The sequence below is a fragment of the Planococcus citri genome, chromosome 3 (genome assembly GCF_950023065.1).
Source record: "Planococcus citri chromosome 3, ihPlaCitr1.1, whole genome shotgun sequence".
Lineage (NCBI taxonomy): Eukaryota > Metazoa > Arthropoda > Insecta > Hemiptera > Pseudococcidae > Planococcus > Planococcus citri.
Window position 1 is genome coordinate 38,774,218 of NC_088679.1, and position 23,407 is coordinate 38,797,624.

Genomic DNA, 23,407 nt, shown 5'->3' on the forward strand with positions numbered 1-23,407 from the left:
GTGCACTACCGATGTATTTCCCCAACTAATTCTAAATTGTCATCTTTGCATCTATTTTTTCAATTTTTACTCACGTACGTGTTAAAAATCGGACGAGAAAAATAACTCGACTATTTTCAGCTCGAGATGGGGGCATAATTACGATTCACCTGGCAGTTTGTTTTTCCTTATGCGTTGAATTCGGCTATTCGTGTTAGTCTACAGGTTACTAACCGTTTTCTCCATTAGTGCCGAGTAAACACGAATTGGGATTCGGAGCTTTTGTAAAGGCGTATCAGATTTTAAGTTCGACATGGTTACGTGTAGGTATATGCGCCGTAGTGTTGGGAGAGAAATAACTATACAGGCGAAAGGGAGAGAGTGAGAAAACACTACGTTAATGTTTCGTATAGCGTGATAGATATGAGTTGTACGAAACGACTATATATTGATGATGTGAATTTAAAGACGAGATGATATTTACCCTGATACACGTGTAGGTACATTTGTTGTTAAATTTTACTAGGTATTATTTGGAATACCTACCTACCTACGTGAGCTATTTATAGCTTACATTATATACGATGCACTGTCGTGAAACTGTATACAATATTGTAGAATGTGAATACTATGATACCTATTGAATTGAACACAAGAAGGTGGTAGGTATCACATACTATAAAGACATCTTTAAATAAATTGTTGCATTAAGTCACGAAACAGCTTCATGAAACAGGAAAATTACGCTCATAGCAATCTGAACGAATCAGATAATAGAAATCAGATAATTCATCGCGAATACAAGCTATCATACATTGAGAACGCAAAAAAAGTCATTCTCTATATCGCGAAGCTCGCTTCTCGTATTGTATAGTAAAAAGAACAATACATATCTACACATATCGTATGTATTATAGAAGCATCTTTCGAGAGCAGAATTTTCAAACAATCCGAAAAAAAAAGTAAGAAAATTTTCAAGTTCGTGTCAACGAATAAGCATAAACTTAGACTCACCTCAGCAGAGATGAGAGATGAGTAAGTGTATATATGGGATACATCCTAAACCTATACGCGATCGTTATATTTCACGACGAAATCCGACGATCGCGATGAATTTAAAGTTGAAATATTGTGTAGCGCGTAAAGAAGTGATATATGGTTAAATATTATGCGGACGAGTTTAGAAATATGAATTATGCGCAAATGGAAAGGCATGCCCGGAGCTGAGACCTCTTAGATTCAGGTCTCTCTTGGCGTGAAGTTATGAAATCGGATTAAATAAAATGCAGACGCTGGTTATACTATATATGGTTGAATATTGCCTCGGTTTTATGTCGAGATTCCTATAAAAATACGCCGTTATAAACTCGATTATTAAGAAATCGGTAACATCGAATTGGATATACCTATGTACATATAAAAAAAAACTCTGCTCCACTCGCGAGAACTGACAGAAGTTCGTGTTCGCCAAACACTTATTCCAAGTTGCAAGTTTTTAAATCGTGCGTACAGAAGTTCCAAGTACGCGCGATCGTAAAATGCGAAAATGTCTACGAATAAAAAATACAGTCAACGGATACAAAAAATGTAAGTATAGAAAATGAAATACCATAAACAACGGAAATAAAAAACTAAAAAAAGCGGGGGAAAACGTGAATACGTTTATGCTAGTTAAATTCAAAAAAAATTTAGAGTTGTATCAGTGTTGCCAAGTTTTCATCAACTTTTTTAAAAAAATTATTTGATAGTTTTATGAGAACTTCTAGAGGTATTGTCTTATGATATTCATTTAAGTCAAAAGAATTTTTATAATTTCACCCATGAAAAATAATAATATCTCAAATTTACATTCAAAAATAGCACAATTATTTTGGCATTTCTGTAAAATAGTTCGTTTTGGTTAAATTTAATGCATTTTTTTTTAAAGATTACGACTTCTCATTAGAATAGGTATGTATGAAAAAATTTACACACACAGATTAAATGGCAATAGGTATGTACATACTTGAGTATAAGTAGATACATACTTACATTGAATTGTTGAATTTTGAGTGCTAAAAAATCAAAAGTAGGGTAAGGTAGCCCAATATAGACCACTGCTTAATATGGACCACCGGCCGATTTCGTTGGCTATGGGCACTACCTAGTGGGAACAAGCTTTATCTAGTGTATTTTTCACAGAAAAAGTAACACAATGAGACCAAAATCAAAGCCCTAAAGTCAAAATTCTCGAACTGAGAGGGAAAAACGAAATTGATGAGGTCAAATTTTTTTCACGTTTCACGAAAATTTGGATTCTTGAAAAATTTTCCGGGGAAACGTTATGATGTGATTTATTTTCAATACAGAAAAGTGCTACAGTTTTTTGAATCGATTGAGGGGTAATTATTCAAGGTACTTATAATTATGATTTTTCAAAGTTCAAAGTTATAGGGGAGCCTAATATGGACTACTTGTAGATTTGCTATGGATTTGACAATTTCAAGTTAAAGTAGTCCATATTAGGGACCCGAAATTTAATTTTCAAATTTAGACTCTTTTCAGGAAAAAAATTATTTTGAGCCACTTGGAATTTACTCTTATTGACTTAATTAAACATATTCTATTGGCATTTCAGCTATTGAACGTATTTTTACAACATTGTAGCCTTTTTTAAAATAAATTTTCAAAGTGGTCCATATTATGAACCCAAAATTTAATTTTCTATTTTTGACACTTTTCAGAAAACAATTTTTTTGACCCACTTAAAATTTCTGAAAACTTTTACGTATTTGGTATTATGATAGTAGACAGATGTAGGTACATTTTAAGCTATCAACGAAATTTTCAGCTCAATTACAGCGGTCACAGCATTCAAAAACAAAAATGTGGTCCATATTGGGCGCCCTTACCCTTATGGTCTTGAATTGATTACATTGATAATTCATTTTTGAAAGTTCAACATAATTTTAGCAATGCACTAATTTTTAGAAAAAAGTTTTCTATTTTTTTTTTTTTTTTTGGTAATTTTTTTGTGAATTAAGTATAGGTAAATACTGTAAAAAATGTGCATTTAATCTAAATTTCTTCATCTTTTTGTTTTGTATTTTTGTGATTGGTGGCTGAAGACCTCCCTTTTCACGTAGCGTGGTCAAAAATCGACTAAAACAATTTTTCAACTACAATTCAATTTTTATTTACCTAAAGAACACACAAGATCTTGATTTTTCATTTTTCTACATTAACACTGATTTTTTGAAAAAACTATGGGCATATCCAGTGAGAAAATAAGATCGAGGAAAATATTGTAGAGCATAAAATTTTCTTTCCGCTCATACTTTAAAGCGGATTATTTTTCACAAAAATTTCAAAATTATTTTTAAAAAAAGCGAAACCTTAGTTTTAAAAAAATGTAACAAAACCTTCAAATACGTACCATTACCAATACCCGAATACGTTTTGTTACCAGTCCCTGCAATTTATGTAGTTCTCAACTTTCAATGTATCAACACTTTCAACTGCTCAGTCTCAACAGATTCATATACTCCTATCGAATTGATTGTTGATTTTGATTTTCACAACGAATCCTGTGTCAATAATATTCTTCCCACGTCCCTCCCCCCATGCCTATCTTTCCTCCATAGTAAAAAACCCACTAAAAACCTGAAATTTCTCAACGCAAGTAGGCTTATCACGTATAAAATCGTAGCAATAGCTCGAGCCTTTTATACGACTAATTCGACTAAAAAAAAAATCTACCCTAAACACTTTGCATGACTAGGGTGAAATGAAAACTGTCAAATAATTATGATGAATTTAATAATTGCGCGTTAGCCGTAAATTTACGTCGGGCATCCATTAAAAAATACTTAGAAACCAATAAAAACACCAAGTCGACATATTGTACACCACTATGCGGTGTTTGTGTACATATTTTGAAAGTTCAGAGCTGTACAAGTAACAAGTTCTCGGGCTTTTTGAAAACTATGTAGGTACTCGTATCGTATTGTAGTATATTTTATGGGGCAGTCAGTACGGCAAAGAATGTTTTTTCGAGGATCAAGTGGAAAAGCGTGGGAGGTGGAGGGTGCTCGGTGCTCGTTGGCCTATTATATAATGTTCACACGAAGAGACAGTTTTTCATAACACATTCCGCGGATATTAAAGCATAGGTACGAGTATACTATGCATTCGTATATGTACCTATACTACTGTACGTACCTCATGCCTCCTTGTACAGTATTCGTGTTATTTCATGGAAGCGACAAAGTGCCATCGTAGACAATGAAAGAACGCGTGTGCCATACAGAGCCTGTAACAACGCTAACGCCGCAGCGCCGGGCGCGTTAACACGGTACGCGGCGACGCTGGCGTTGATTTATGTGCGTCGAGGTCGACGTTACTCATAGGCCGGAATTATAGCTGGCAGTAGGCATTGTGCACGTTGGTTTATACACGGTCGACGGTCCCTTTTTACAGGAGGATGAAGGGTTCAGGCAATTGATTTATGCGACTCTTACTTCACCGAGTTAAGTACATTAATGCGCCGCACCAAAGGGAGAAACGTTCCAGGGATTAGAATATATTTCATATTACGTGCCACATATATCAGCATTTAATTTTAAAGGCTTTTTAAGTGGTGAAAACAATTACTTACCTACATAATAAGTTCACCAAATATTGTTTCTTCCTTTTTATTTATTTTCGCCGACACTTTTTTCCCCTTTCTTATAGCGACGAGTCAGGTACCTACTGGATATATTTATTGGTATGATGAGAGTAGAGTGGAGGTGAGGTGAGGAAGCGTATGATTTTTTTGTGTTTTGTGGTATTATCATCGCAAGTATACGACTCACGAAAAACCATGGTTGGTTTATTCGTTTGTGCTGACTAGAGTTGTTTTTTTTTCAATATTAGTGCAAAAGTATTTTCTTTTTGAGTTGGGTACGTATTTTGAGAAACCTGATCATCCCGTTAATTGCTTGAAAATGTTTCTCATTGTGAAGATAATGCAACGCAAATAACGCAATTAGCCCATTTTCCACCTTTTTTCAAGTCCAGACTTTTATAATCTTGTCCCGCACCCCCTCCCTTCCTCCACCTACTTACTCTCAAAGGGAGGTACCCCAATTGGCAAACAATTTTTTGAAGTGGACAAAGCTTTAATCGAAAAAGCATGCAAAAGTACATCACCAGCCAAAATGTCAAATTCTAATTAGCATTTTATGTGATTTTTTAAAAATTATATGTTTGGGCCAAAAATGTGAAAAAAAATGAAACGTTTCCCAAATCAACGGAGTTCTGAAGCCTCCAACCGGTTTTTGAAATCTGACATAGCCATTTTTGCAAAATTTCCCAACCATTGGTGACATTTTATGGGAATTTCAGCCTTTGAAAATCTGCTGGAGGCTCCAGAACTGCTCAAAACGGCTCAACACCGTTACCTATCTATCATGGTGGGTTGAAAATGGGTGCATACCAAATTTCAGCCTTCTATGTTAATTTGGTGAAATTTTTGTTTTTTGAATTTTGACCCCTCAGGACATCTGATTTTCAAAAAATCACAAGAAACCGAAAAAAATGCTTTATGCTCAAAATTTTGGCTAGTCATGTATTTTTAGGGTTTCCCCACCAAGGGGAATGTTCTTTCGGTTTAGCTGTGTAACTGTCGAGATCCAATTTCTGGCAAATTGGCAACATTATAACTGATGATTCTTTATTTATCGGGTCTTTCATTTTTGGAGTGTTCTGCTGAAGTTGCGGAGTTTTGGAGTGGACACCTTGAAAATGAGTGAAATTTAAATTTTTTGCTGTTACAGTGAATTTCTGTTGTGTCTCTTCAAAACTATTTTTATTTCGCTGGAAGGAACTTTCAAATCTTCAATATTTTTTCAAAAAGGAATTTTCATCAATTTTTCTTGAAAAAATGATCAAAATTGACCACCTTATGTAAATAAAAAACATTGATTTCTGAATTTTTAAAAATTCTTCATTGTGCTTTTTTAAGCATAAATTTTGTTGAAATCGAAGTCTAACCCTTCAAACCTCCAGTTTTTTTTGTGCAATCTCAAAATTTGAAATGAGAGAAATAATTTAAGGTATTTCTCTCATTTTTTCTGAACTTTTAAAGGACAAAATAAGAGCAAGTAGAAATTATTCTCTCCCCTTGAGATGGAAAAGGGCTGGCCCTGGGTATGCCTGCATATTCAATATTTCGAGTACCTATCTCAAGTGTACATAAGTGTTCGATCATCATTTTCGTTCTTATGAATGTAATGTGCTGCTAACCCATCATTTTCATTACCTACTAAATTTTTAAACGATAATTTGATCTTTTCACGCAAGCTGCGTGAGTGTCCTGTGTCTGTTTCCTTTTTTTCGCCTATTTTTGTTTTCATTTCGTGATATTCGCGACGACGGCGACGACGACGTGTCAGTTGACAATTTATGATTTTAATGATATTATCTCGCCGCATTTATTTTCGCACTGATAAATCAATTGCCGACGCGGTTTACGTTACGATGGAATATACGATACCCGTCCGGCCACCGACACATTTCATTCGGCTACCACCCTCGCAAGCCTCTTCACCCCTATACCTTCGTGTAAAGATTCAAAACGCCCAATAACCTTATACGATAAAACGAATACACAACTTTTTCTACCCTCTTTTTCGGCGTGTCAATCATGCTGTAACTGTTACCAAGGCTCCGCACCGTTGCGTTGTCTGCTCGCGACAAGGACGCGTTTTATCCTCGAATGTTATATAATTTGAATTATTCCGCCTTTCTTTCATCTTTTTAGACATGCGATACACTTTTCGCGCCTTTTATATATATTACGTAGTATACTATAACGTCGCCTAGACCAAATGTTTTCAAATCTTACTTATTTTCTGGTATCGTAACAATGCTTTTCCCCATATTGTTACTTCACCTTTTTTCACAAACACGACCCTCTGGTATTTTGTATACTTATTGTGATTTTAGAAGTAAATTAAAAACGTCGAAAAAAATCGGTTATTGCACTCTGTCTAATAATGTTGAACGAAATCTGCTCCAGTGCAACAATTGTAACTCGGGCTAAAGCAGCGTAGGCGCCGTCAAAAGAGATACGGAGAGATAAAAAAAAACACACAGTTCTAAAAAGTTACCTACATTTAATTTTATACCAGTTTAGATTTTTTTGCCTGATATGTGTACAAAGGTGGATGAGTGATTTATAAGTGCGAAGCGGCAAGGACACCAATTTTTTTTCTCAACATAATCGAACGCACGATCGGTTCAGATGTATCTTTTGCTGCTGGCATTTGGCATTGTGAGATCAAACTACAATGTACACAAGCTTATCTAAGTAATATACTTTTTATCAACTTGAGTTTTAATGAAAATTGGCGGCTTCGGCTGTTTTAAAACTTAATTTGCTATACCTTCCTGAATATAACTGGTATAAAATTTTTCTCTTTATCAATATTTTTCAATTTTTTTCCGTACTTTTTCAGTGGGTTTCTGAGATAAGAGATGCCAAAGGCAAATCTATTAGTGAAGTGAAGATGACCCAATTCGTTAAAAAATAAAGAGGTCTTAATTACCCATAAATGTAGGTAATCAATTACGAATATAGCTTTCAATTAAAGCAGAAAAAAGGTGTGAACTGTGTATGTTGAAAATTTTTTCGAAAAAATAAAATATTTGATAATTTCTGGTTTCCTTTACATTTCACTCATTTGATTCAAATTCGTGATTTTTGAGAAATGGGGGGTAATGAGGTAGAAAACTCACTACCGGTATAATTAATTGAAAAGGAGTTACATACAAAGAGGTATCCATAAGACATAAACGTAAATTAGGTACTTCAAAAACTCGAAAAAAATATCAAATCAATTACGAAAAGGATAGATTTGGGCACTCATGGTACCCTTCAGTGACACCAATGTCCATTTATAAAAATTTTGAAACCAAAAAAAATGATTTCAGAAAAATTCAAAGTTCAGACTTGATGGGCAAAGAAAATGAAAAAAAAAACTAATTTCATTAGGTACCTACAATGATTGGGAACACGAAAAAAAATCAAAATTCGTGATTTTTTTCCATATTTTTGTTGTGAAGTTTTAGAGAAATTGAATTTTTTTTCAACTCCTCTGAAAAAATCATATCTAATCTGGAAATGGAAGAGGTAAGGGTATACAAATTTTCGAAAAACTAATTTTTGTCCATGGCTTCTGGCATAATTTTTCAAGACAAATATAAATTTCCTTGATTTTTTTATTTTTTTAACAAAAAAAAAAAATTACTGCAGTTGGAATTTTTTAAGAGCCTAAGCTAAAATGTTGATATTTTTTCCAACTGAAAATCTGAAATTTTTTTCATTATTGGATTTAATTAAAAATAACATTCTTCAGTATTTCGTTTATTTTTCGGTTGGGCATTTGATAATACTTTTTCCAGTAGCCCACTTTTTTGAAAAAGTAGGTAGGTAAGTGAAAATGTTTGGAATTTCACTAAATTTTCATCGCCTGATTTTTTCGAAAAAAATGAGGAAAAAAAAGGGGTAGGTAAGTATATTTAAAAAAAAAAAACCGATTCATCAGGTAAGTACTTTTACGAACGACACCCTCACAATCCTTTTTATGAATTTCATTTCAAAATTATTTTTAGAACCTGATTTTTTCTGACGAAATTTCTTCAAAAAACAGTACATTTTTGACTCAAACACTTGCATTTTTCAAATATATTTTTTTAAAAATTGATTTTTTGTCATTTCCATGGATGACCGATGACCACCAAACATACTGCAATTTTTGAAATTCTTTAGTAAAAAAAAAGAGAGCAAAAAAATATTCAGATAGATGGTATACCTAAAAAACAAACAAAAATTGTTCCACACGCAGGAGCGAAGCGACCAGGGAGGCAGGGAGTTCTACTCCCCTGGGCATATTGGAAGTTGACAAAAGTTGGCAATTTTGATTGTTCAATGATGAACTGACAACTCTAAAATTTGTAAACTGTATCCAAAAATTATTGAAAATCACTATTTTTCAAACGTACGAGTAATTCCTCAAAAAAATTTCACCCTCGCTCCACTCAGGCAATATTTAAACATCCCCTCCCCCAGGTAAAATTGGTTTGCTGCGCCCCTATCCACACGCACCGAACATTTTTGTATATAATTTTTCTTCAAAAAACGTATTAGGTATAATATCATCGTTCCTTTTTCCGTAACAATTAAAATGTCCATTATTTAATAAATACGAAAAAATGAAAATACTCGTGAGAAACGAAACCAGTTTAAAATAATCACAACAAATTAGCTACATTTCCAGGATGTCGATATTAGTATGTACTTACTTCTACGTATATTTAATATTTTGTTGTCAGTTGTTACATTATGCGCTACGCCGCTGCAAACAAATTTATTTTCAGCGTTAAAAAAAGTTGGTAGGTTTTAGTGATTGAGCTACCGTTGAATTGTTTACTATTTTTCTCCAGTTCTCTTCAATATCAAGGGTCGTTAAACTTACCGAGTGGATGGTTTCGCGTATATACGAGTATAAAATGTGTACTGTGTAATGGTAGTGTTACCTACTATACAATGAAACACTTCATTAAAAACACAACTCGTTATACTTGCTTTGCTTCGTATTTTATACATTATATTTATGCGAGAGTTTTGAATGAATAAGAAAAAAAAAGCATGCGGAGTCTTACAGGACGTTTTAATTCGCAGTCCATTACGTATTGTGACGAAGGGAGGGGGGGGGAGATTTGAAAAAAAATTATTTATAAGATAAAAAAATATCAACGTGGATTTAATTTCTCAATTAACTTGAGGATTTCACAAAAACCTTATCAACTACGTACGTAACTTGTATACCTACCTACAAGAAAAATATTCTCAAAAAAAAAAAAAAAATAGTAAGTAGTTATAGGTACTTATAGCTAATTTAAAATAAAACGCATTGGTGTAGATACAGATTATTCAAATTTTCCCCAAAAAATTCAGCTCGTTACTTTACATGTAGGTACAATCAATAAGGAAAATATAAACGTTAAAATCTGTAATTTTGGAATAAAATCCAAGTCCAAAATATAGTTAAAACTTTCTAAATCGGCATTAAACTTCTCCAACCCCATAATTATTCGTTACTCGAGGGTTCAACGTAATACCTATATACGTAACATTTTTATAATTTACATTTCATTTGCGGTTAAGTTAATTTAACGCCCGAGAATCGTAAAACTCGTGAACAAGCTAAGCGAAAATAAAAAACTATGTAGGTAGGCTACCTATATAAATAAAAAGGCGGCGTTCGAAAGTAAAATCAAACAAAGCTGGAACAATTGAGAAAAAAATTACCCTAATAAAAAACCAACAATAATACGTCATTAGTTTCGTTTCATGTTTTTATAATAGCGCAGTTTAACGCGAACTTTGTCATTTTATCGTTATAAAACCGAAGTTTTTAAATTTAGTCCTAAATAAAGGCTTTTTATTCGGCCTGATAATGGAGTTAGCTACAATGCTACCGGTGTACTATAGACCTATACTTTGTACGTATTATACTTTATATCGGGAGTTAGTCTCTCCTTTTTTTTAAAAAACTCTCATCTTCGTCGTACCCTATACTTGGGTAAAAATAACAACGAGCTTTTTTCGTTTTATAGAAATACACCGCAACGCCATCTAACGACAATACGATGGGTAAACTTTATACTCGAACTCGAGCTTTTCTAACCAACAACAAAATTTAAAGTCGAGACGGTTTTGTAAAAAAGTTTTGTCTAGAACCACCATCCACTATAGCAGAACCTTTTTGTTATTCAACAACACTTATACTCGGAAAACCGAGGCTACTTTAGAGTTTCCTTTTTTTAGAATGCGAAGAAAGAAAAAAAAATACCTAAAACACGTTAAATTTTTCCTTTGAATAAAACTACAGCACTGCGAGGCTCGCCATTCATTGTTATTTTCCATTGTGAGGTGTAGGTACGCTATACTTATAAGTATCTACTGATGAATATTATGTTGATAGGTGTTGTATGCATGAAATGCAAATATTATCTAACCGAATTTGCGAATCTGAGTTACACTACTTGCAGCGATTTGCTTATAAAATGTAAATCAACCCGTAATTATGTTTAAATTATAGCTGCTGCACGACTGCACCATAGTCTTTTCGATTGTAGGCACTAATTATTTTATAATTACTGTATAACGTTGCTTATGAGTACTATACTTAGTACTACTGCGGTATTATAAGATGAGGCGATAGGATCTTTTATATGCATTTTGAAAGTTTTACGGTAATCTTGCTTTAGGCATTTTGCTGGATTTTTTAACGTACACCTACCTATAAGAGAAGGATAAGGTGTAGGTGCTTACTGGATGTACCTACCTACCTACCTAACCTTTTTTCTTAAATTTTTATTAATGAAGTAACCTTACCGAAAAATATTTAACCTGATACAATTTAAAATTCAAAAAAATGCTGCCTCACCTGAGTTGGGTTTACCTACTTACATTCTGCTGATCATGACTCGAATTAAGTATCATCATAAGAGTAAACAATTTAATTTATTCCTAAAAACTCAGCAAATTTCTAACCAAGTAGAATTACCTAGTAAGTACCTAAATTATTTCTCGTGAAGTGTAGGTAGATACTTGCTCAAGTTTCGAAAAACACGAACCCCTGTCTGGAGAGTAAATTCGCCCTGTTTCAATGCTCTATCGTGTCATTTCGTAATATTTCTTGGAATTTAACAAATTAATGCACAAGGTGACCAATTTAAAAAGTAATTTAAAAATGCTTCAATGAAGTTCATCTTTATAAATTTTTAAAATATCTCCAATGTTTCCCATTTTTTTTTCTTGGGACGCTTGGTTTTTTCTCAAGAATTGATTTTATTACTCAAGATGAAAAAATTTTAATTTTCCATGACAATAAATCAATCGAAGCTGAGTTCAACTTTTCAGCTTCGGCTTGAAATATTTCCTGATGGAGAATTTCCTGCTGTACAATTTAGTTTTTCTTCATTTTTTTGCAAAATCCTTAGTTTCTCTTGAAAATTGATTTTTTGGGGATGAAAAAACTGACGTGAGGTTTAATAAGTGAGATGTAGGGAAAAACTTACATGTGTATAGAAAGTGAAAATATGCCAAAAAACCTCATTTCCTGGCACATCAAATGAGGGATGCAACTCATGGTCATGATAAAATTAATAAAGAGTGATTTGGAAAGTTAGGTATGCAGTTTCCACTTTCCAGGAGTGGAAAAGAAAGACTGGTGTATAATACCTTCTTAAAAGGGTAATGGTAATTTAAAATATACCTATGTATATGCATACCATTGACCAGGGTATATTTTTGTATCAGTATTCAATGCTGGCTTAGGTATCAAAATAGAGAGTGAAATTAGAAAATCACCTGTGCCCTAAGATGCGAGTTTCATATCTGTATTCGAGATTGGATGGAATATTGGAAATGTGCTAATGGAATTAGTTACACAATTGATTGAAAAGGGCAGTTATTCCTTGTCTGTCTGTGTAGGTAGTTTTTGTGAAAGAACAGAGAAAAAAATACTAAGTAAAGATATGGCTGGTTTCTGGGATAGGTGGAGTGAGTTGTGGTATCTATACTAATTTCCGAGTTTTTTTTCAAAGTGATGACGGTGAAGGTAGCGGACGAGATGGTCATTTCGATAGGTGATGTTATTCGTTTGAAAAAACCAACAGATACCGATTCACCAAAGCATATAGATAGGTATACAAAGGCTCTCGTATGTCCCTGGTACATTTTCCGGAAGCAAGTCAGGTAGGAGTTGAATCGAATGCCTCCTTTTTGTGGGTTCATATTTACCCTTCGAAGACACTTCCAGGACTAGCAACTTTGTATATGATGACTAATATCGACTCAAAATATAAAGAACGGTTTCCAATAAAACTGGGTAATAATACTATGGTACCACTTTATTTCATTTTATTTTATTTTTCCTGATGCACTCTAATGTATCCAGGTAATAGGTAGGCACATGAAATAATTTGGTACGAGTAGGTAGATGACGAAAAAATCACCCTCTCTTCGTGTAGGTAACTGTAAGATTAATTGTGCACTTTCAGACTTCGTGTACACGATAAGACTGTGTATAAATGTATACCTAGAATATTAAAATTACCAAAATAATAAAAAATTCATACAAACTGCGTTCATTACAGGGAACTCCATATGGAATTAAAGATGGAACCAGCGGACCGGAAATGTCAGCTTGGACTAGTGCAGGCTTACAAACGACGCCCGGATATTACCATTATGATCCCGCAATGGCGGCTTACGGGTGAGCAAAAAATATGTATTTCTTTACACGATGCATCGCATCTAATTAACACCTTTGTTTAGCGATTTGTTTACATTCGTAATAACAAATGGATACCATACTTACATAGCAAATATTGTAGTTGCCTGAGTGTATATTTTACGTACGTAATTGTTTGAGGAATGCCACCCATATCTAAGGTTGCCATTCGATGGGTATTCACCGGGGAGTTTGAGATATCAGAAATGAGGCACCAAACGTGCAATTATATACGTATCAAAAAATGGTTGATAAGGCACAGCGGGAACAGGGAGGCATATTCCCTAGGTACCTTTTCACCGAGATACTCATGTACTTGGGTAACAACTAACAAGCTGAAAAATGAACCAAATTTTCGAAAATATTTTGTAAGTGAAAACTAAATTTCAACATTTCAACTTTTCAACCGACAAATAATTTGTTCTGTACCACCCAACAATACGATTTCCCCTCTGCATTTTTGCCCTTCTTTTACACAAACATGAAGGTGTTAATGAACACCAAACCGATACTTACCTTAAATAGAGAATTATAGCTGCTTGCCAATCGTATACCTACCTACATTTTTATGCAAGTACTCCACATACCTACCTATCTAAAGCAATCAACTAATACGTCAGGTATAATTAATGTAAGTACAACTTACGTATTGCAGAACACGTGATATGTGTTTATTCGAATTGTCATCAATTTTTTTTTATGATCGTTTTCTCAAACATTGGACATTTACACCGATCGACCAACCGACCAACCGTCAATATAATCGTGCAATTTTTTTTATATTTTACATTAAATATCATCGATAGCCACATTTTGATATAAAATAATTGTAACGTTTCGTACGAATTACATATTAATTATCAGCAGGCATGCCTTGTACGTGTAAGTTAGTATAGGTAAAAAAATAACACGAAAGTCGGGATAAAATTTAAACTCCACCTTCGTCCACGCCTCTATGATCGCGAGTACAAGCCCATATCGGTAAACACTTCGCGGTGTGTTAACGTTATCAAAAAATCATGAAGTGTAGTAACCACGTTATGAAGGTATCGGTACCTACTAACAACAAGTTGAATATTAAATTAACGTCTATTGCGTGAAGAATATACCTTTCGTTATTATTTGCACATAATAAATTTAATAGAGTAATCTGGATCAATATTGCTGCTATCTGTTGCTGATTTTTGAAAAATTTCCTCTACGTATTTTTTAGCTATATACTTACTCAGAAGGGAACTCGATCACTCAGATACCTACTGATTTTGTCAATTTTTTAATCGGATCATAGGGACCCCTTAGAACAGCTCCCAAAAAATATCCAAACCAAAAATGTTAGCATATTAAGGAATTTTTAATTTCTAAGGATAGTCCATAAAATAAATTGATATAGGAAATTCTAATAGCCAGTAAAACACATTTCTGGTCACATTTGAAGCATAATCACGTTTTATAGAGGCTCGATTTTGACACCATAAGCAAATAGGATTTTTCAAAATCAAATTATTCAACCAAAAAAAAAATTTTAAAGGCTGAACAACTGTGCGATTGAGAAGTTATAACTTTAAAATACAAATGAAAAAATCTGATTTTTTGGGGTCAAATTTTTTCAAAAAAATGTTATGTCATCCCGAAATGTGAAATTATGGCACCTGTAACTATAGAATTTCCCATCTATAGGTAGGTCATATTTTCACTGCAGACATACTATCGTATTTTAAAGACCACTTTTAAATTCAGGAAAAAATATGTATTTTTCTAAACCTCAATAGTAGGTATAGTTTTCCTCATTTACTTATGTCAAAATTTGAAAATTGGATTTCTAAATGTTATTGTTTCGATTCAAATTACTTATCACTGAAAAAATGCAGGTACCTATACATATAAGGTCACTTTTGAAAATTGCGTAAAAATGTTTTCTTATAGGCAGGTAAATATAGTAATGACCTGTCAATAATACTTTGGTAGGTATGAGCTTTTTTCCGAAGATTTTATTTGCTAGCCATAGCCATTAGCTCTCTCTTACTCTTGAACAAGTTTGGCAAAATCAACATTTTCAATCGCAAATTTAAAAAAAAATCAAAATCTCATGATTTAACAAACGATGTGCATTTTTTTTTTTCAATTTATGGAATTTCGAGGTCTTCCAAAAATGCATATTACCTACCTATAGGTGTATTTCGTGCAAATTATTGTTATTATGTTCCATTTTCTCACCGCAGAAAGGGAAAATTTTTTCATTCAAATCATACGATTTAATTTATTGATTATACACCCAACTTTACCTCTTTCTTCTTCCCTTCTTTCATCTTCTCCACCTCCTTTGTCTTGTTCCTGGCCAAGTTTGCATGAGAGAGGAGTGAGCGCCATTAAAGTTACGAAATGGAAAAATTGCACTGTGAACTTGAAAACTTGAAAAATTTGGGACAAATTACGCAGGTAATTCAGTATTCGTCATGTGTTATTTTCAAGATTTAGACTTTAGAGTCTGATATGTTTAATGCCGTCTGAATCATTTTTTTCATCGTATATGTCATGTAGGTAGGTACCTACTTAAATGAGTTGATTCAAATACCTTAAACACAAGAACTTTGCTAATTATCTTCTTTTTAAAAAAAATTTATTCATTTTTGCACGTTGGTCTCTGAATAAATAAAGTACATAACTTACATGAGAAATAAATTGAAAAAAAATTAATCATCATAAACACTATACTTACCTATATACTTGGATTTATTTTTAAAACCAAATCATTTCGATCTCAGGAACTCACACACTTGAACAAAAAAATTGTTGAGTGGGCAGGTATATGATAATTGAAATTTTAGAGGAAAAAAAAATGAAAGGGCTCAAAGGTCCCATTACGAGGAAAAACTGGTATAGAGTAGGTACGCGTAGAGATAACGTTATCTATGTGCAGACCACATCAACGTATAGGCTATCACTTCACCTTACTACGAGTTTACGAGTAAATGTTATAGGTATTTATATGGTTAACAAGGTAATGAAATTCATAACCGAGTTTGATTCGGCACTCGAGTAAAAATAATTAATAAACGAATACATACTACGGTGGCTTGATATAAATAAATTGAATATTTTCGCAAATAAAAGTTCGGCCTTTTTAATAGAGTGATTAAGGTGATTCCGTGTACACTTACTTATACATACAAATGATCGGTATATCGCTGTACTGTTTGTCTAAAGAACTAATCGTAAATATATAAAAATTAATCATCTGCGGCGCCATCTGTTAATTGCGATTTGCGTTTTGGTTAATCGGATCCGCGCAGCGTAACGTCGATATATGATACGTATAGTGTTAATCTAATTAATTAACTAATTTACATCGAAACTGATGCTCGTTACCGGTATTTATCGTTCGGTGATTTTAATTATATGCGAGCGTAATTAAATATCATTTTTTCCCCCATCAATACCAAACAGGTTGGCTTTTAATCGTCACAATTCGACTTCGTATTTTGTGAGCTATAGGTATATCTACATACATGCTGAGCTGTTGAGCACGTTCTACCATCGCTACGAGATTTTTTACTTTAACTAATAGCACGTTTATCAATACTCGATACGAGAGAGCATTTTGTATAGAGAATAGTAGATAGATACACACGTAAATCACTTCTAAGGTCATTAAGATTGGTGTTTAATTTTACTGCACCTTGTATGTGTATGGAAAGGGTGGCGGAGAGGGGAGGTAGTTATCTGCATAGATGGTTGATTTATTTCCTTATGTAATCGACGTGTGAAAAATGCAACAAAAATACTTATAGGTGCTTTAAAATTATCTGACAAGGGAGATAGCCCAACTGGTAGAAAAATTTTTGAATCAGACACAGTTAAATCGAAAGACCAGGCAAAAAATAGGTACATTATACCAGTCAAAATTTCTGGTGGCAACTGCAAAAGTACATTTTTCAATTTTTGACAAATTTTTAAAAATCTTGGGGACTGAAAACGCAAAAATCAAAATTACACCAAATTGTCCTAGAAAGCTGATATTTAGCATGTACCACATTTTCGACCCTCCAAATTGATAAGAAACAGTTTCGGACCGTTTTGAGTAGTTCTGGAGCCTCCAGCAAATTTTTGATAGTTGAAATTTCCACAAAATGTTACCAAAATGCAGTTGGTGAGGTAAAATTCATTTTATAGGTCAGGTACTCTGATTTCTTCATTCTTAGTCGATTAGAAGTGGTTTCAAGGCGTTTTGGAATCTCCACGTACATTTTGGAAATTCCAGATTTCCGAAATTTGATCTTCAAAAATTTGTCGAAAATAGAAAAATGCATTTAAATTTCTGAATTTCACCAAAACCATTATATTGAGGTACGATGAAAGCCCTAATGGTCATATTAATGCACCGTCTTTCAGTCTCCGCAACCGACTAGGAAAAAAATTTCGCCATAAATGAACCACTCGATTGCGGGGGTAAAACGTCGATCGGCGTCGTCGCCACTTCACAGCAAAGGCGAAACAAGCCGGCGAAAAAAAAACCATCAACATCAACAGTAACAACAACAACAAGAACGAGAACCGACGCAGCCAGCCATCGAGTTAAGAAAAATTATGGAATAGAAATGAGGCGTAAAATTGTTGGAAACCGCACATAGTAGGAGTTAAAGTTAACAGTTTGAAAATTACGTCTCTTATAAAAGGAAATCAAAGCACCCTCGCCCGATTTTCAGACCGCCATAGACGTTGTAAGCACAAACGCGTGATGAAGCCAGAAAGTGACGGTATGTGTCACGCCACCCGCGGCGAAATAAAGTTTTCTCTTTTAGAGCCCCGAAATACTGCCAACCCTCTTTACGACTGGCGCAGTTTTCCGTCGCCGGGCGCAAAATTTCGGCACCCCTTCAACTTCGTACTACATTATTAGAAACTTTTACCCCTTTTACGCGCGTGGGAGTTTTCCCTAGCGGTTGGCAACACTGCTCGATGCCGCTACAACAAGAAGGAGGTACAATAAAGTAGTTAAACCGCGGTAACTCGCTGACTAGCGTACACCGAATGGATCCGGCGACGAAGTGGAGAGTGTCCCTACACGACATCTGAGTGCAAAGTGAATGGCTGGAAAATAGGCTCCAATAAGGAAAACTACATTATTAGCTTTAGCACAAACGTATAAAAAAAAAGCAAAATTTCTCCCCTTTACGAGCGACAATTATTTTCGCAATGCTTGCGCCAAAGAAAACACACGTGTAAGACTATATTTTCAATTTACTTTACCTTGCGAAATCTTGTAAAACATCTCTCAAGCTCGTCGAGCATTTTTTCCTGCTGCTTATTTTTTCTCTCTCGACTTGTTTTTCTCTCTTTTTTTTCCTCTCTGTCTTTCTTCATTTTAATAGAATAAAAGTAGGCTCCTTTTTTTTAAGCAAATGAAAAGGTTGTTTTTGACGCTGTTTCGCATTATCTTTTACACTCTCGTACCTTGACGTATAAAATGAACCACAAGGTTTTCTTTCTCTTTTTTTTCCAACTCTTTCGTTACATTACGTACATATTACGTAGCGTATACTCGTATATACCTGGGTATGCCACGATTTGAAAAATTTCCTTTCATGCTGAGTAAACATGTGTTCCTCGATCAATTGCTGTTTCAAACGAACCGCTGATTTTTTTTTCTATCGATATCCGCTTCGATTCGTGTATCTACTACATTTTTGCTGCGGTCGGTAGGTATTGGGTACATAGGAAAATCACATACAATCAACGCACGCTCGAATCGAGAAAAAAAATCACTGTCGAGATCAATTAAAGGGCGATGCTTGGTTATATCACATCACGAAGGCTGTGCAGTGTGCAGTTGTAATGTCTTCACGCAATTAATTTAATATACCTAAATCAAGATATTGATACATATTCACGCGCGTTCGCATTTATATACCTTATACCTATACCCTTACCTACCTATTCCATACTCAAAGATATGTAGGTATATAAGGATGTTATATAAAACTCGCGATGGTCATTTGCATACGCACGTACAATAATTAATATAAAAGTAGCTCTCCGATAGGCTACATTTTATTTTCGTTTAAAAGCCTTGACCAGTTTATATCCGCTTGAAATTCTGCTGCGATTGCGATCGAATTTTATTCCTTAATACGGAACGGTTGCGTTTTTTTATTTCAATTATCAAAACATCAGTTGCTCAAGCGTATATGTAGGTATATGGATCAAGAGAAGCAAGGTGGAGTATGATTTGAATATAGATGCAAAAAACCTACCTACGGAATTAATGTTGGGAAATAGCAATTTTTCTTCACGGTTATTAGTTTTGGGGTTCTTAAGCGAGGGAACTAGGTATTCGTACTAATTGGGTTGAGGATTGAACAAAACTTGGATTTTTTTTTTAAGTGACGAGTTCAAGTCCCTTTTCTGATTTTTTCAAAGTTCAAAATTCCATAAATGAACCCGTTTTTAACTAGTAAAAATTATGAAAATGAAGTCCCTTCGTTAAAATCGAATAACCGAACACGAATTAGAAAATTTCTATGTCTTTTGCTGCAGTCTCTGGAGTTTGGAAACCAAATTTAACCAGCTCTTGAAGAATAGATTCAGTTCTCTGAAATTCTGTCAATTTTCAAAAAATCACGAACATTTTAAAAGTGGTCCTATTAACTTGTCATTTACTTAACAGAGAGGAGGTCCATTTCTGAACCCGAAGAAAACGAAAAAAAAACCAAACGCATTAAAAGTGATGAAATTTTAAAAAAAGAAGGTCCATTTTAAGTGATGAACAATTTTTTTGCTTGGCCAAGTACATAAAAAAGGAGATGATTTGACCCGAATTGAAATTTTACTTCGCTTTATAGAACTATAAAATTAAACAATTGCTTCTGATTTAAGAGAGTAACCTTACTCACATCTTGATGTTCAATTTTTATAAGACTATCTTGAGATTCACCAACTGGATAATTAACGAATTGAAAAATTTGAAAACAGGTATTCTGAAAATGAATGAAAAAAACTATCCCTCGAATTTCTCTTTTTTGTTGTTAATGATGTACACAATATTTTAAAAAAATATCCTTATCCTTGGTATTCTAACTCGTGCAAACAAATGTTGAATACAGCAGAAACGTCTCAAGTTAGTACCAAAAAATCTGGAAAATTTGAATTAGGCTACCTAGGTACCTACTCTACAGTCTGTGAATGGTATCATTCTAAAGTTTATAGTGAAGTCGAATTTGAAAGTTCCAAGTCGACCTTTCCTTCAAAAGCTCACTTTTAAAGCAAAATCATGAAGTCAGTTGTTCACGATGAAAAGCTCAAGGTCAAACTTTTGCAGTAAAGGGCTCAAAGTCCAATTTTTTCCTACTGTGAAAGTTCAAAATCCAACACTCACAGTGAAAGTTCAAAGTTTGAAGTTAAATTTTTATTGAAGAAGTGCCAACTTTCTTTGTAAAAATCTGAAGTCAAACTATAACCTTAAAACTTGAAGTCAACGTTTAGATACTGTGAATGCTCAAGATCCAACTTTCAATGCAAAATCATGAAGTTCATCATTTAATATGAAATCTCAAAGTATAACTTGAATTGTAAAAGTTCAACGTCTAGCATAATTTAAAAAGCTTCAAGTTTGACTTTTACTGCGAAATCTCACTTTTAATGCAAAACTATGAAATCAACTGCCATCATTTACTCTGAAAGCTCAAATTTGAACTTTTTAGTATCTATAAAAAGGGCTCAAAAAGCAACCTCTAACTACAAAATTGAAAGTTCAAACTTTTACTGCTGAGGTTCAATGTCCCAACATTCAAAAGTAGGTACAATATTCAACTTTTATTGTATAAGTCCAAAGTCAAACCATAGGTACTACCTGTGAAAGCTCAGAATTGAGAATTGAACTTTCGCAATAAAAGCTGAACCACGACGATTGCAAAAGTGAGAACCAACATTAAAAAATTAAAAATGAACCTGTTTTTTTACCCATTTCCCAATCGAATAATCTTTGAAGTAAGGATCTAAATACTCGAGGGGAGGAAGGTGGAACCGTTCCACTGAAACAGTCTCAATTTAGGCCAAAATTTTTCAACACTATGTGGTAAGTAGGTAGGTAGGTAGGTACAATACGTGTTACTGGTTTGAAAAGGCTGAATTCGAATATTGGTGCATTTTTTCAACTTGATGCTTTAAGCCATCTCTCTGGAAAAAAAGCAAAAACAAAAAAAATGAGATGACACGAGGTGCTTAGTGCATCATAATCAGTTTACAACACTTGCCCTCTGAAATCCAAATCTGGAGGGTAGGTAACACATACGTAAGGTAATATTTTAATAGGTACCTACCTATTGAGAATACATTCAAGTGTTTCCAATTGATTCGGAAAATTTCTATCCAAGTTCATTGTGTTTTCAATGGAAAATCTAAGCATCTTTTTAAACATTCCATGGCTGGAAATTCTGTAATTTTTGTTCACTCTCCCACACCCCCTCCCACTACGAAGTTCTCAATGATAAGTGGGTAAATATAAATTCAACTAGCAAAACGAAATAAAAGCTCAATATTTATGAAAACATTTCGCGATGAATTTAAACTTTCAGAGCGAGCATTTACAACCATGATCGTTCCCCGCGGAATAAGTAAATAGATTATTAAAAAAAACTATACCAATCACAAGTAGCTATGTAAATAACGTGTCACGAATAAGCGTTAATACAAGGAGTGGAAAAAAATAGTATCCACTTTGATTGCGTACCTACTACATACATACTACAATACTACATAGTACATACATAGTACATACTATCGTGCCAGAGTAGGTATATAAAAAGCAAAATGCATCGGGTTCAGGAAGTTACAGGACTATATCATTGAAGGCATTATATTACCGTACTTTGAGAAAACCTCGGAGGAAAAAAAAAGTTACCATGTATGCGTGTTTTAGTATTAGTGTGAAAGCACTGCTGAGTGCTAAAAACACACGAGGGAAACACCAACAGAAACTTTTTGTGCACGCTACCACTCCCTGCGTTACTCTTTTCCTATGCTTAACCCGAACACAGTCGGGAAAAGTCGAGGGAAAATCAATTCCATGGATGCCACGTTTGAACTTGGCTATGAATTCTGAAGTACTTGAAATAGCGAAATACCTACTTACACTTTACCCTCGTGATTTATTTTATTGTTTTGTAAAACAGTCGAATAAAATGTTTTTGTCTTTTTTTTAAAAATATTCTCGGGCAGATACCTATCTCTTCTACATATCTACATATATGGTATGGAGATGCCACAATATTTCGTGATGAAAATTTGAACATTAAATGTCAAAAATGTAATGTGATGCCGTCGTGTTCTTGCCATAATCATTAAATTTTACACTTGTACTTAGCATTTTTTTACCTTCATAAAAGATGGAAACTCGAGATAATTGAAAAGGGGAAAATTCAAACGTGTTGCTAAAAAGTTCTACTGTAGATATCGTCAATAAATCGACATCACTAATATCTAATGACTTACTGATTATAATAGATGATTGGGGAATCAGGTTAGCAAGATAATTAAATCCAAATAATGGTGTTTATGAAAGGTATGGCATCCGTTTTGAATTAACACATGTACCTAGTTGGTGAATAATTTACATGTTATGCCATCGTAAAACACAAACGTTGCCAATTTAGTCATTAAGGCGAGAATTAAATTTTAAACTGTCAGAGAAATACAGAAGGGTGCTCAGTTGATCGTTAGGTATTCATAATAATTCATTATCGTATTGAAAATATACCTCGGTATGAAAAAAATTACGCCAGTGAAACTTTCAGGGAATTCGAGAAATATTTCAAACTAAAATATGGACATACGTACCAGGCCATACCAACACCTTTGACAAAAAAAAAACATGTCTGTCCAAGCGGCCATATTTTTCAGAAGTGATAATTCCAACTTCTTAAAATTCAATTGCAACGCTATTTTGACTTTTAAATTAATCAGAAATAATTGACTTAGTCGACCTGTGAAATTTAGCAAAGATGGTAATTAATTGGAATACGCTTCAACTGATTGGTAAATGTGAAGAAAAAAAATCATGCGCTCATCATACCCCGACTACGCAGCCATTGTTTTCATATAAGACG

The 23,407-nt window shown here is 33.9% G+C and overlaps 1 protein-coding gene across 2 annotated transcripts in view; it reads left to right on the forward strand.

Annotated features, from left to right (window-relative positions):
- LOC135841663 (homeobox protein caupolican-like) overlaps window positions 1-23,407 on the forward strand; it is an 83,107-nt gene that overhangs the window by 32,587 nt on the left and 27,113 nt on the right. For both annotated transcript variants that reach the window (XM_065358758.1, XM_065358759.1), the window contains exon 3: window positions 13,171-13,289. In XM_065358758.1, coding sequence (XP_065214830.1) covers window positions 13,171-13,289 — 119 coding nt within the window. The remainder of the gene's footprint in view (window positions 1-13,170; window positions 13,290-23,407) is intronic.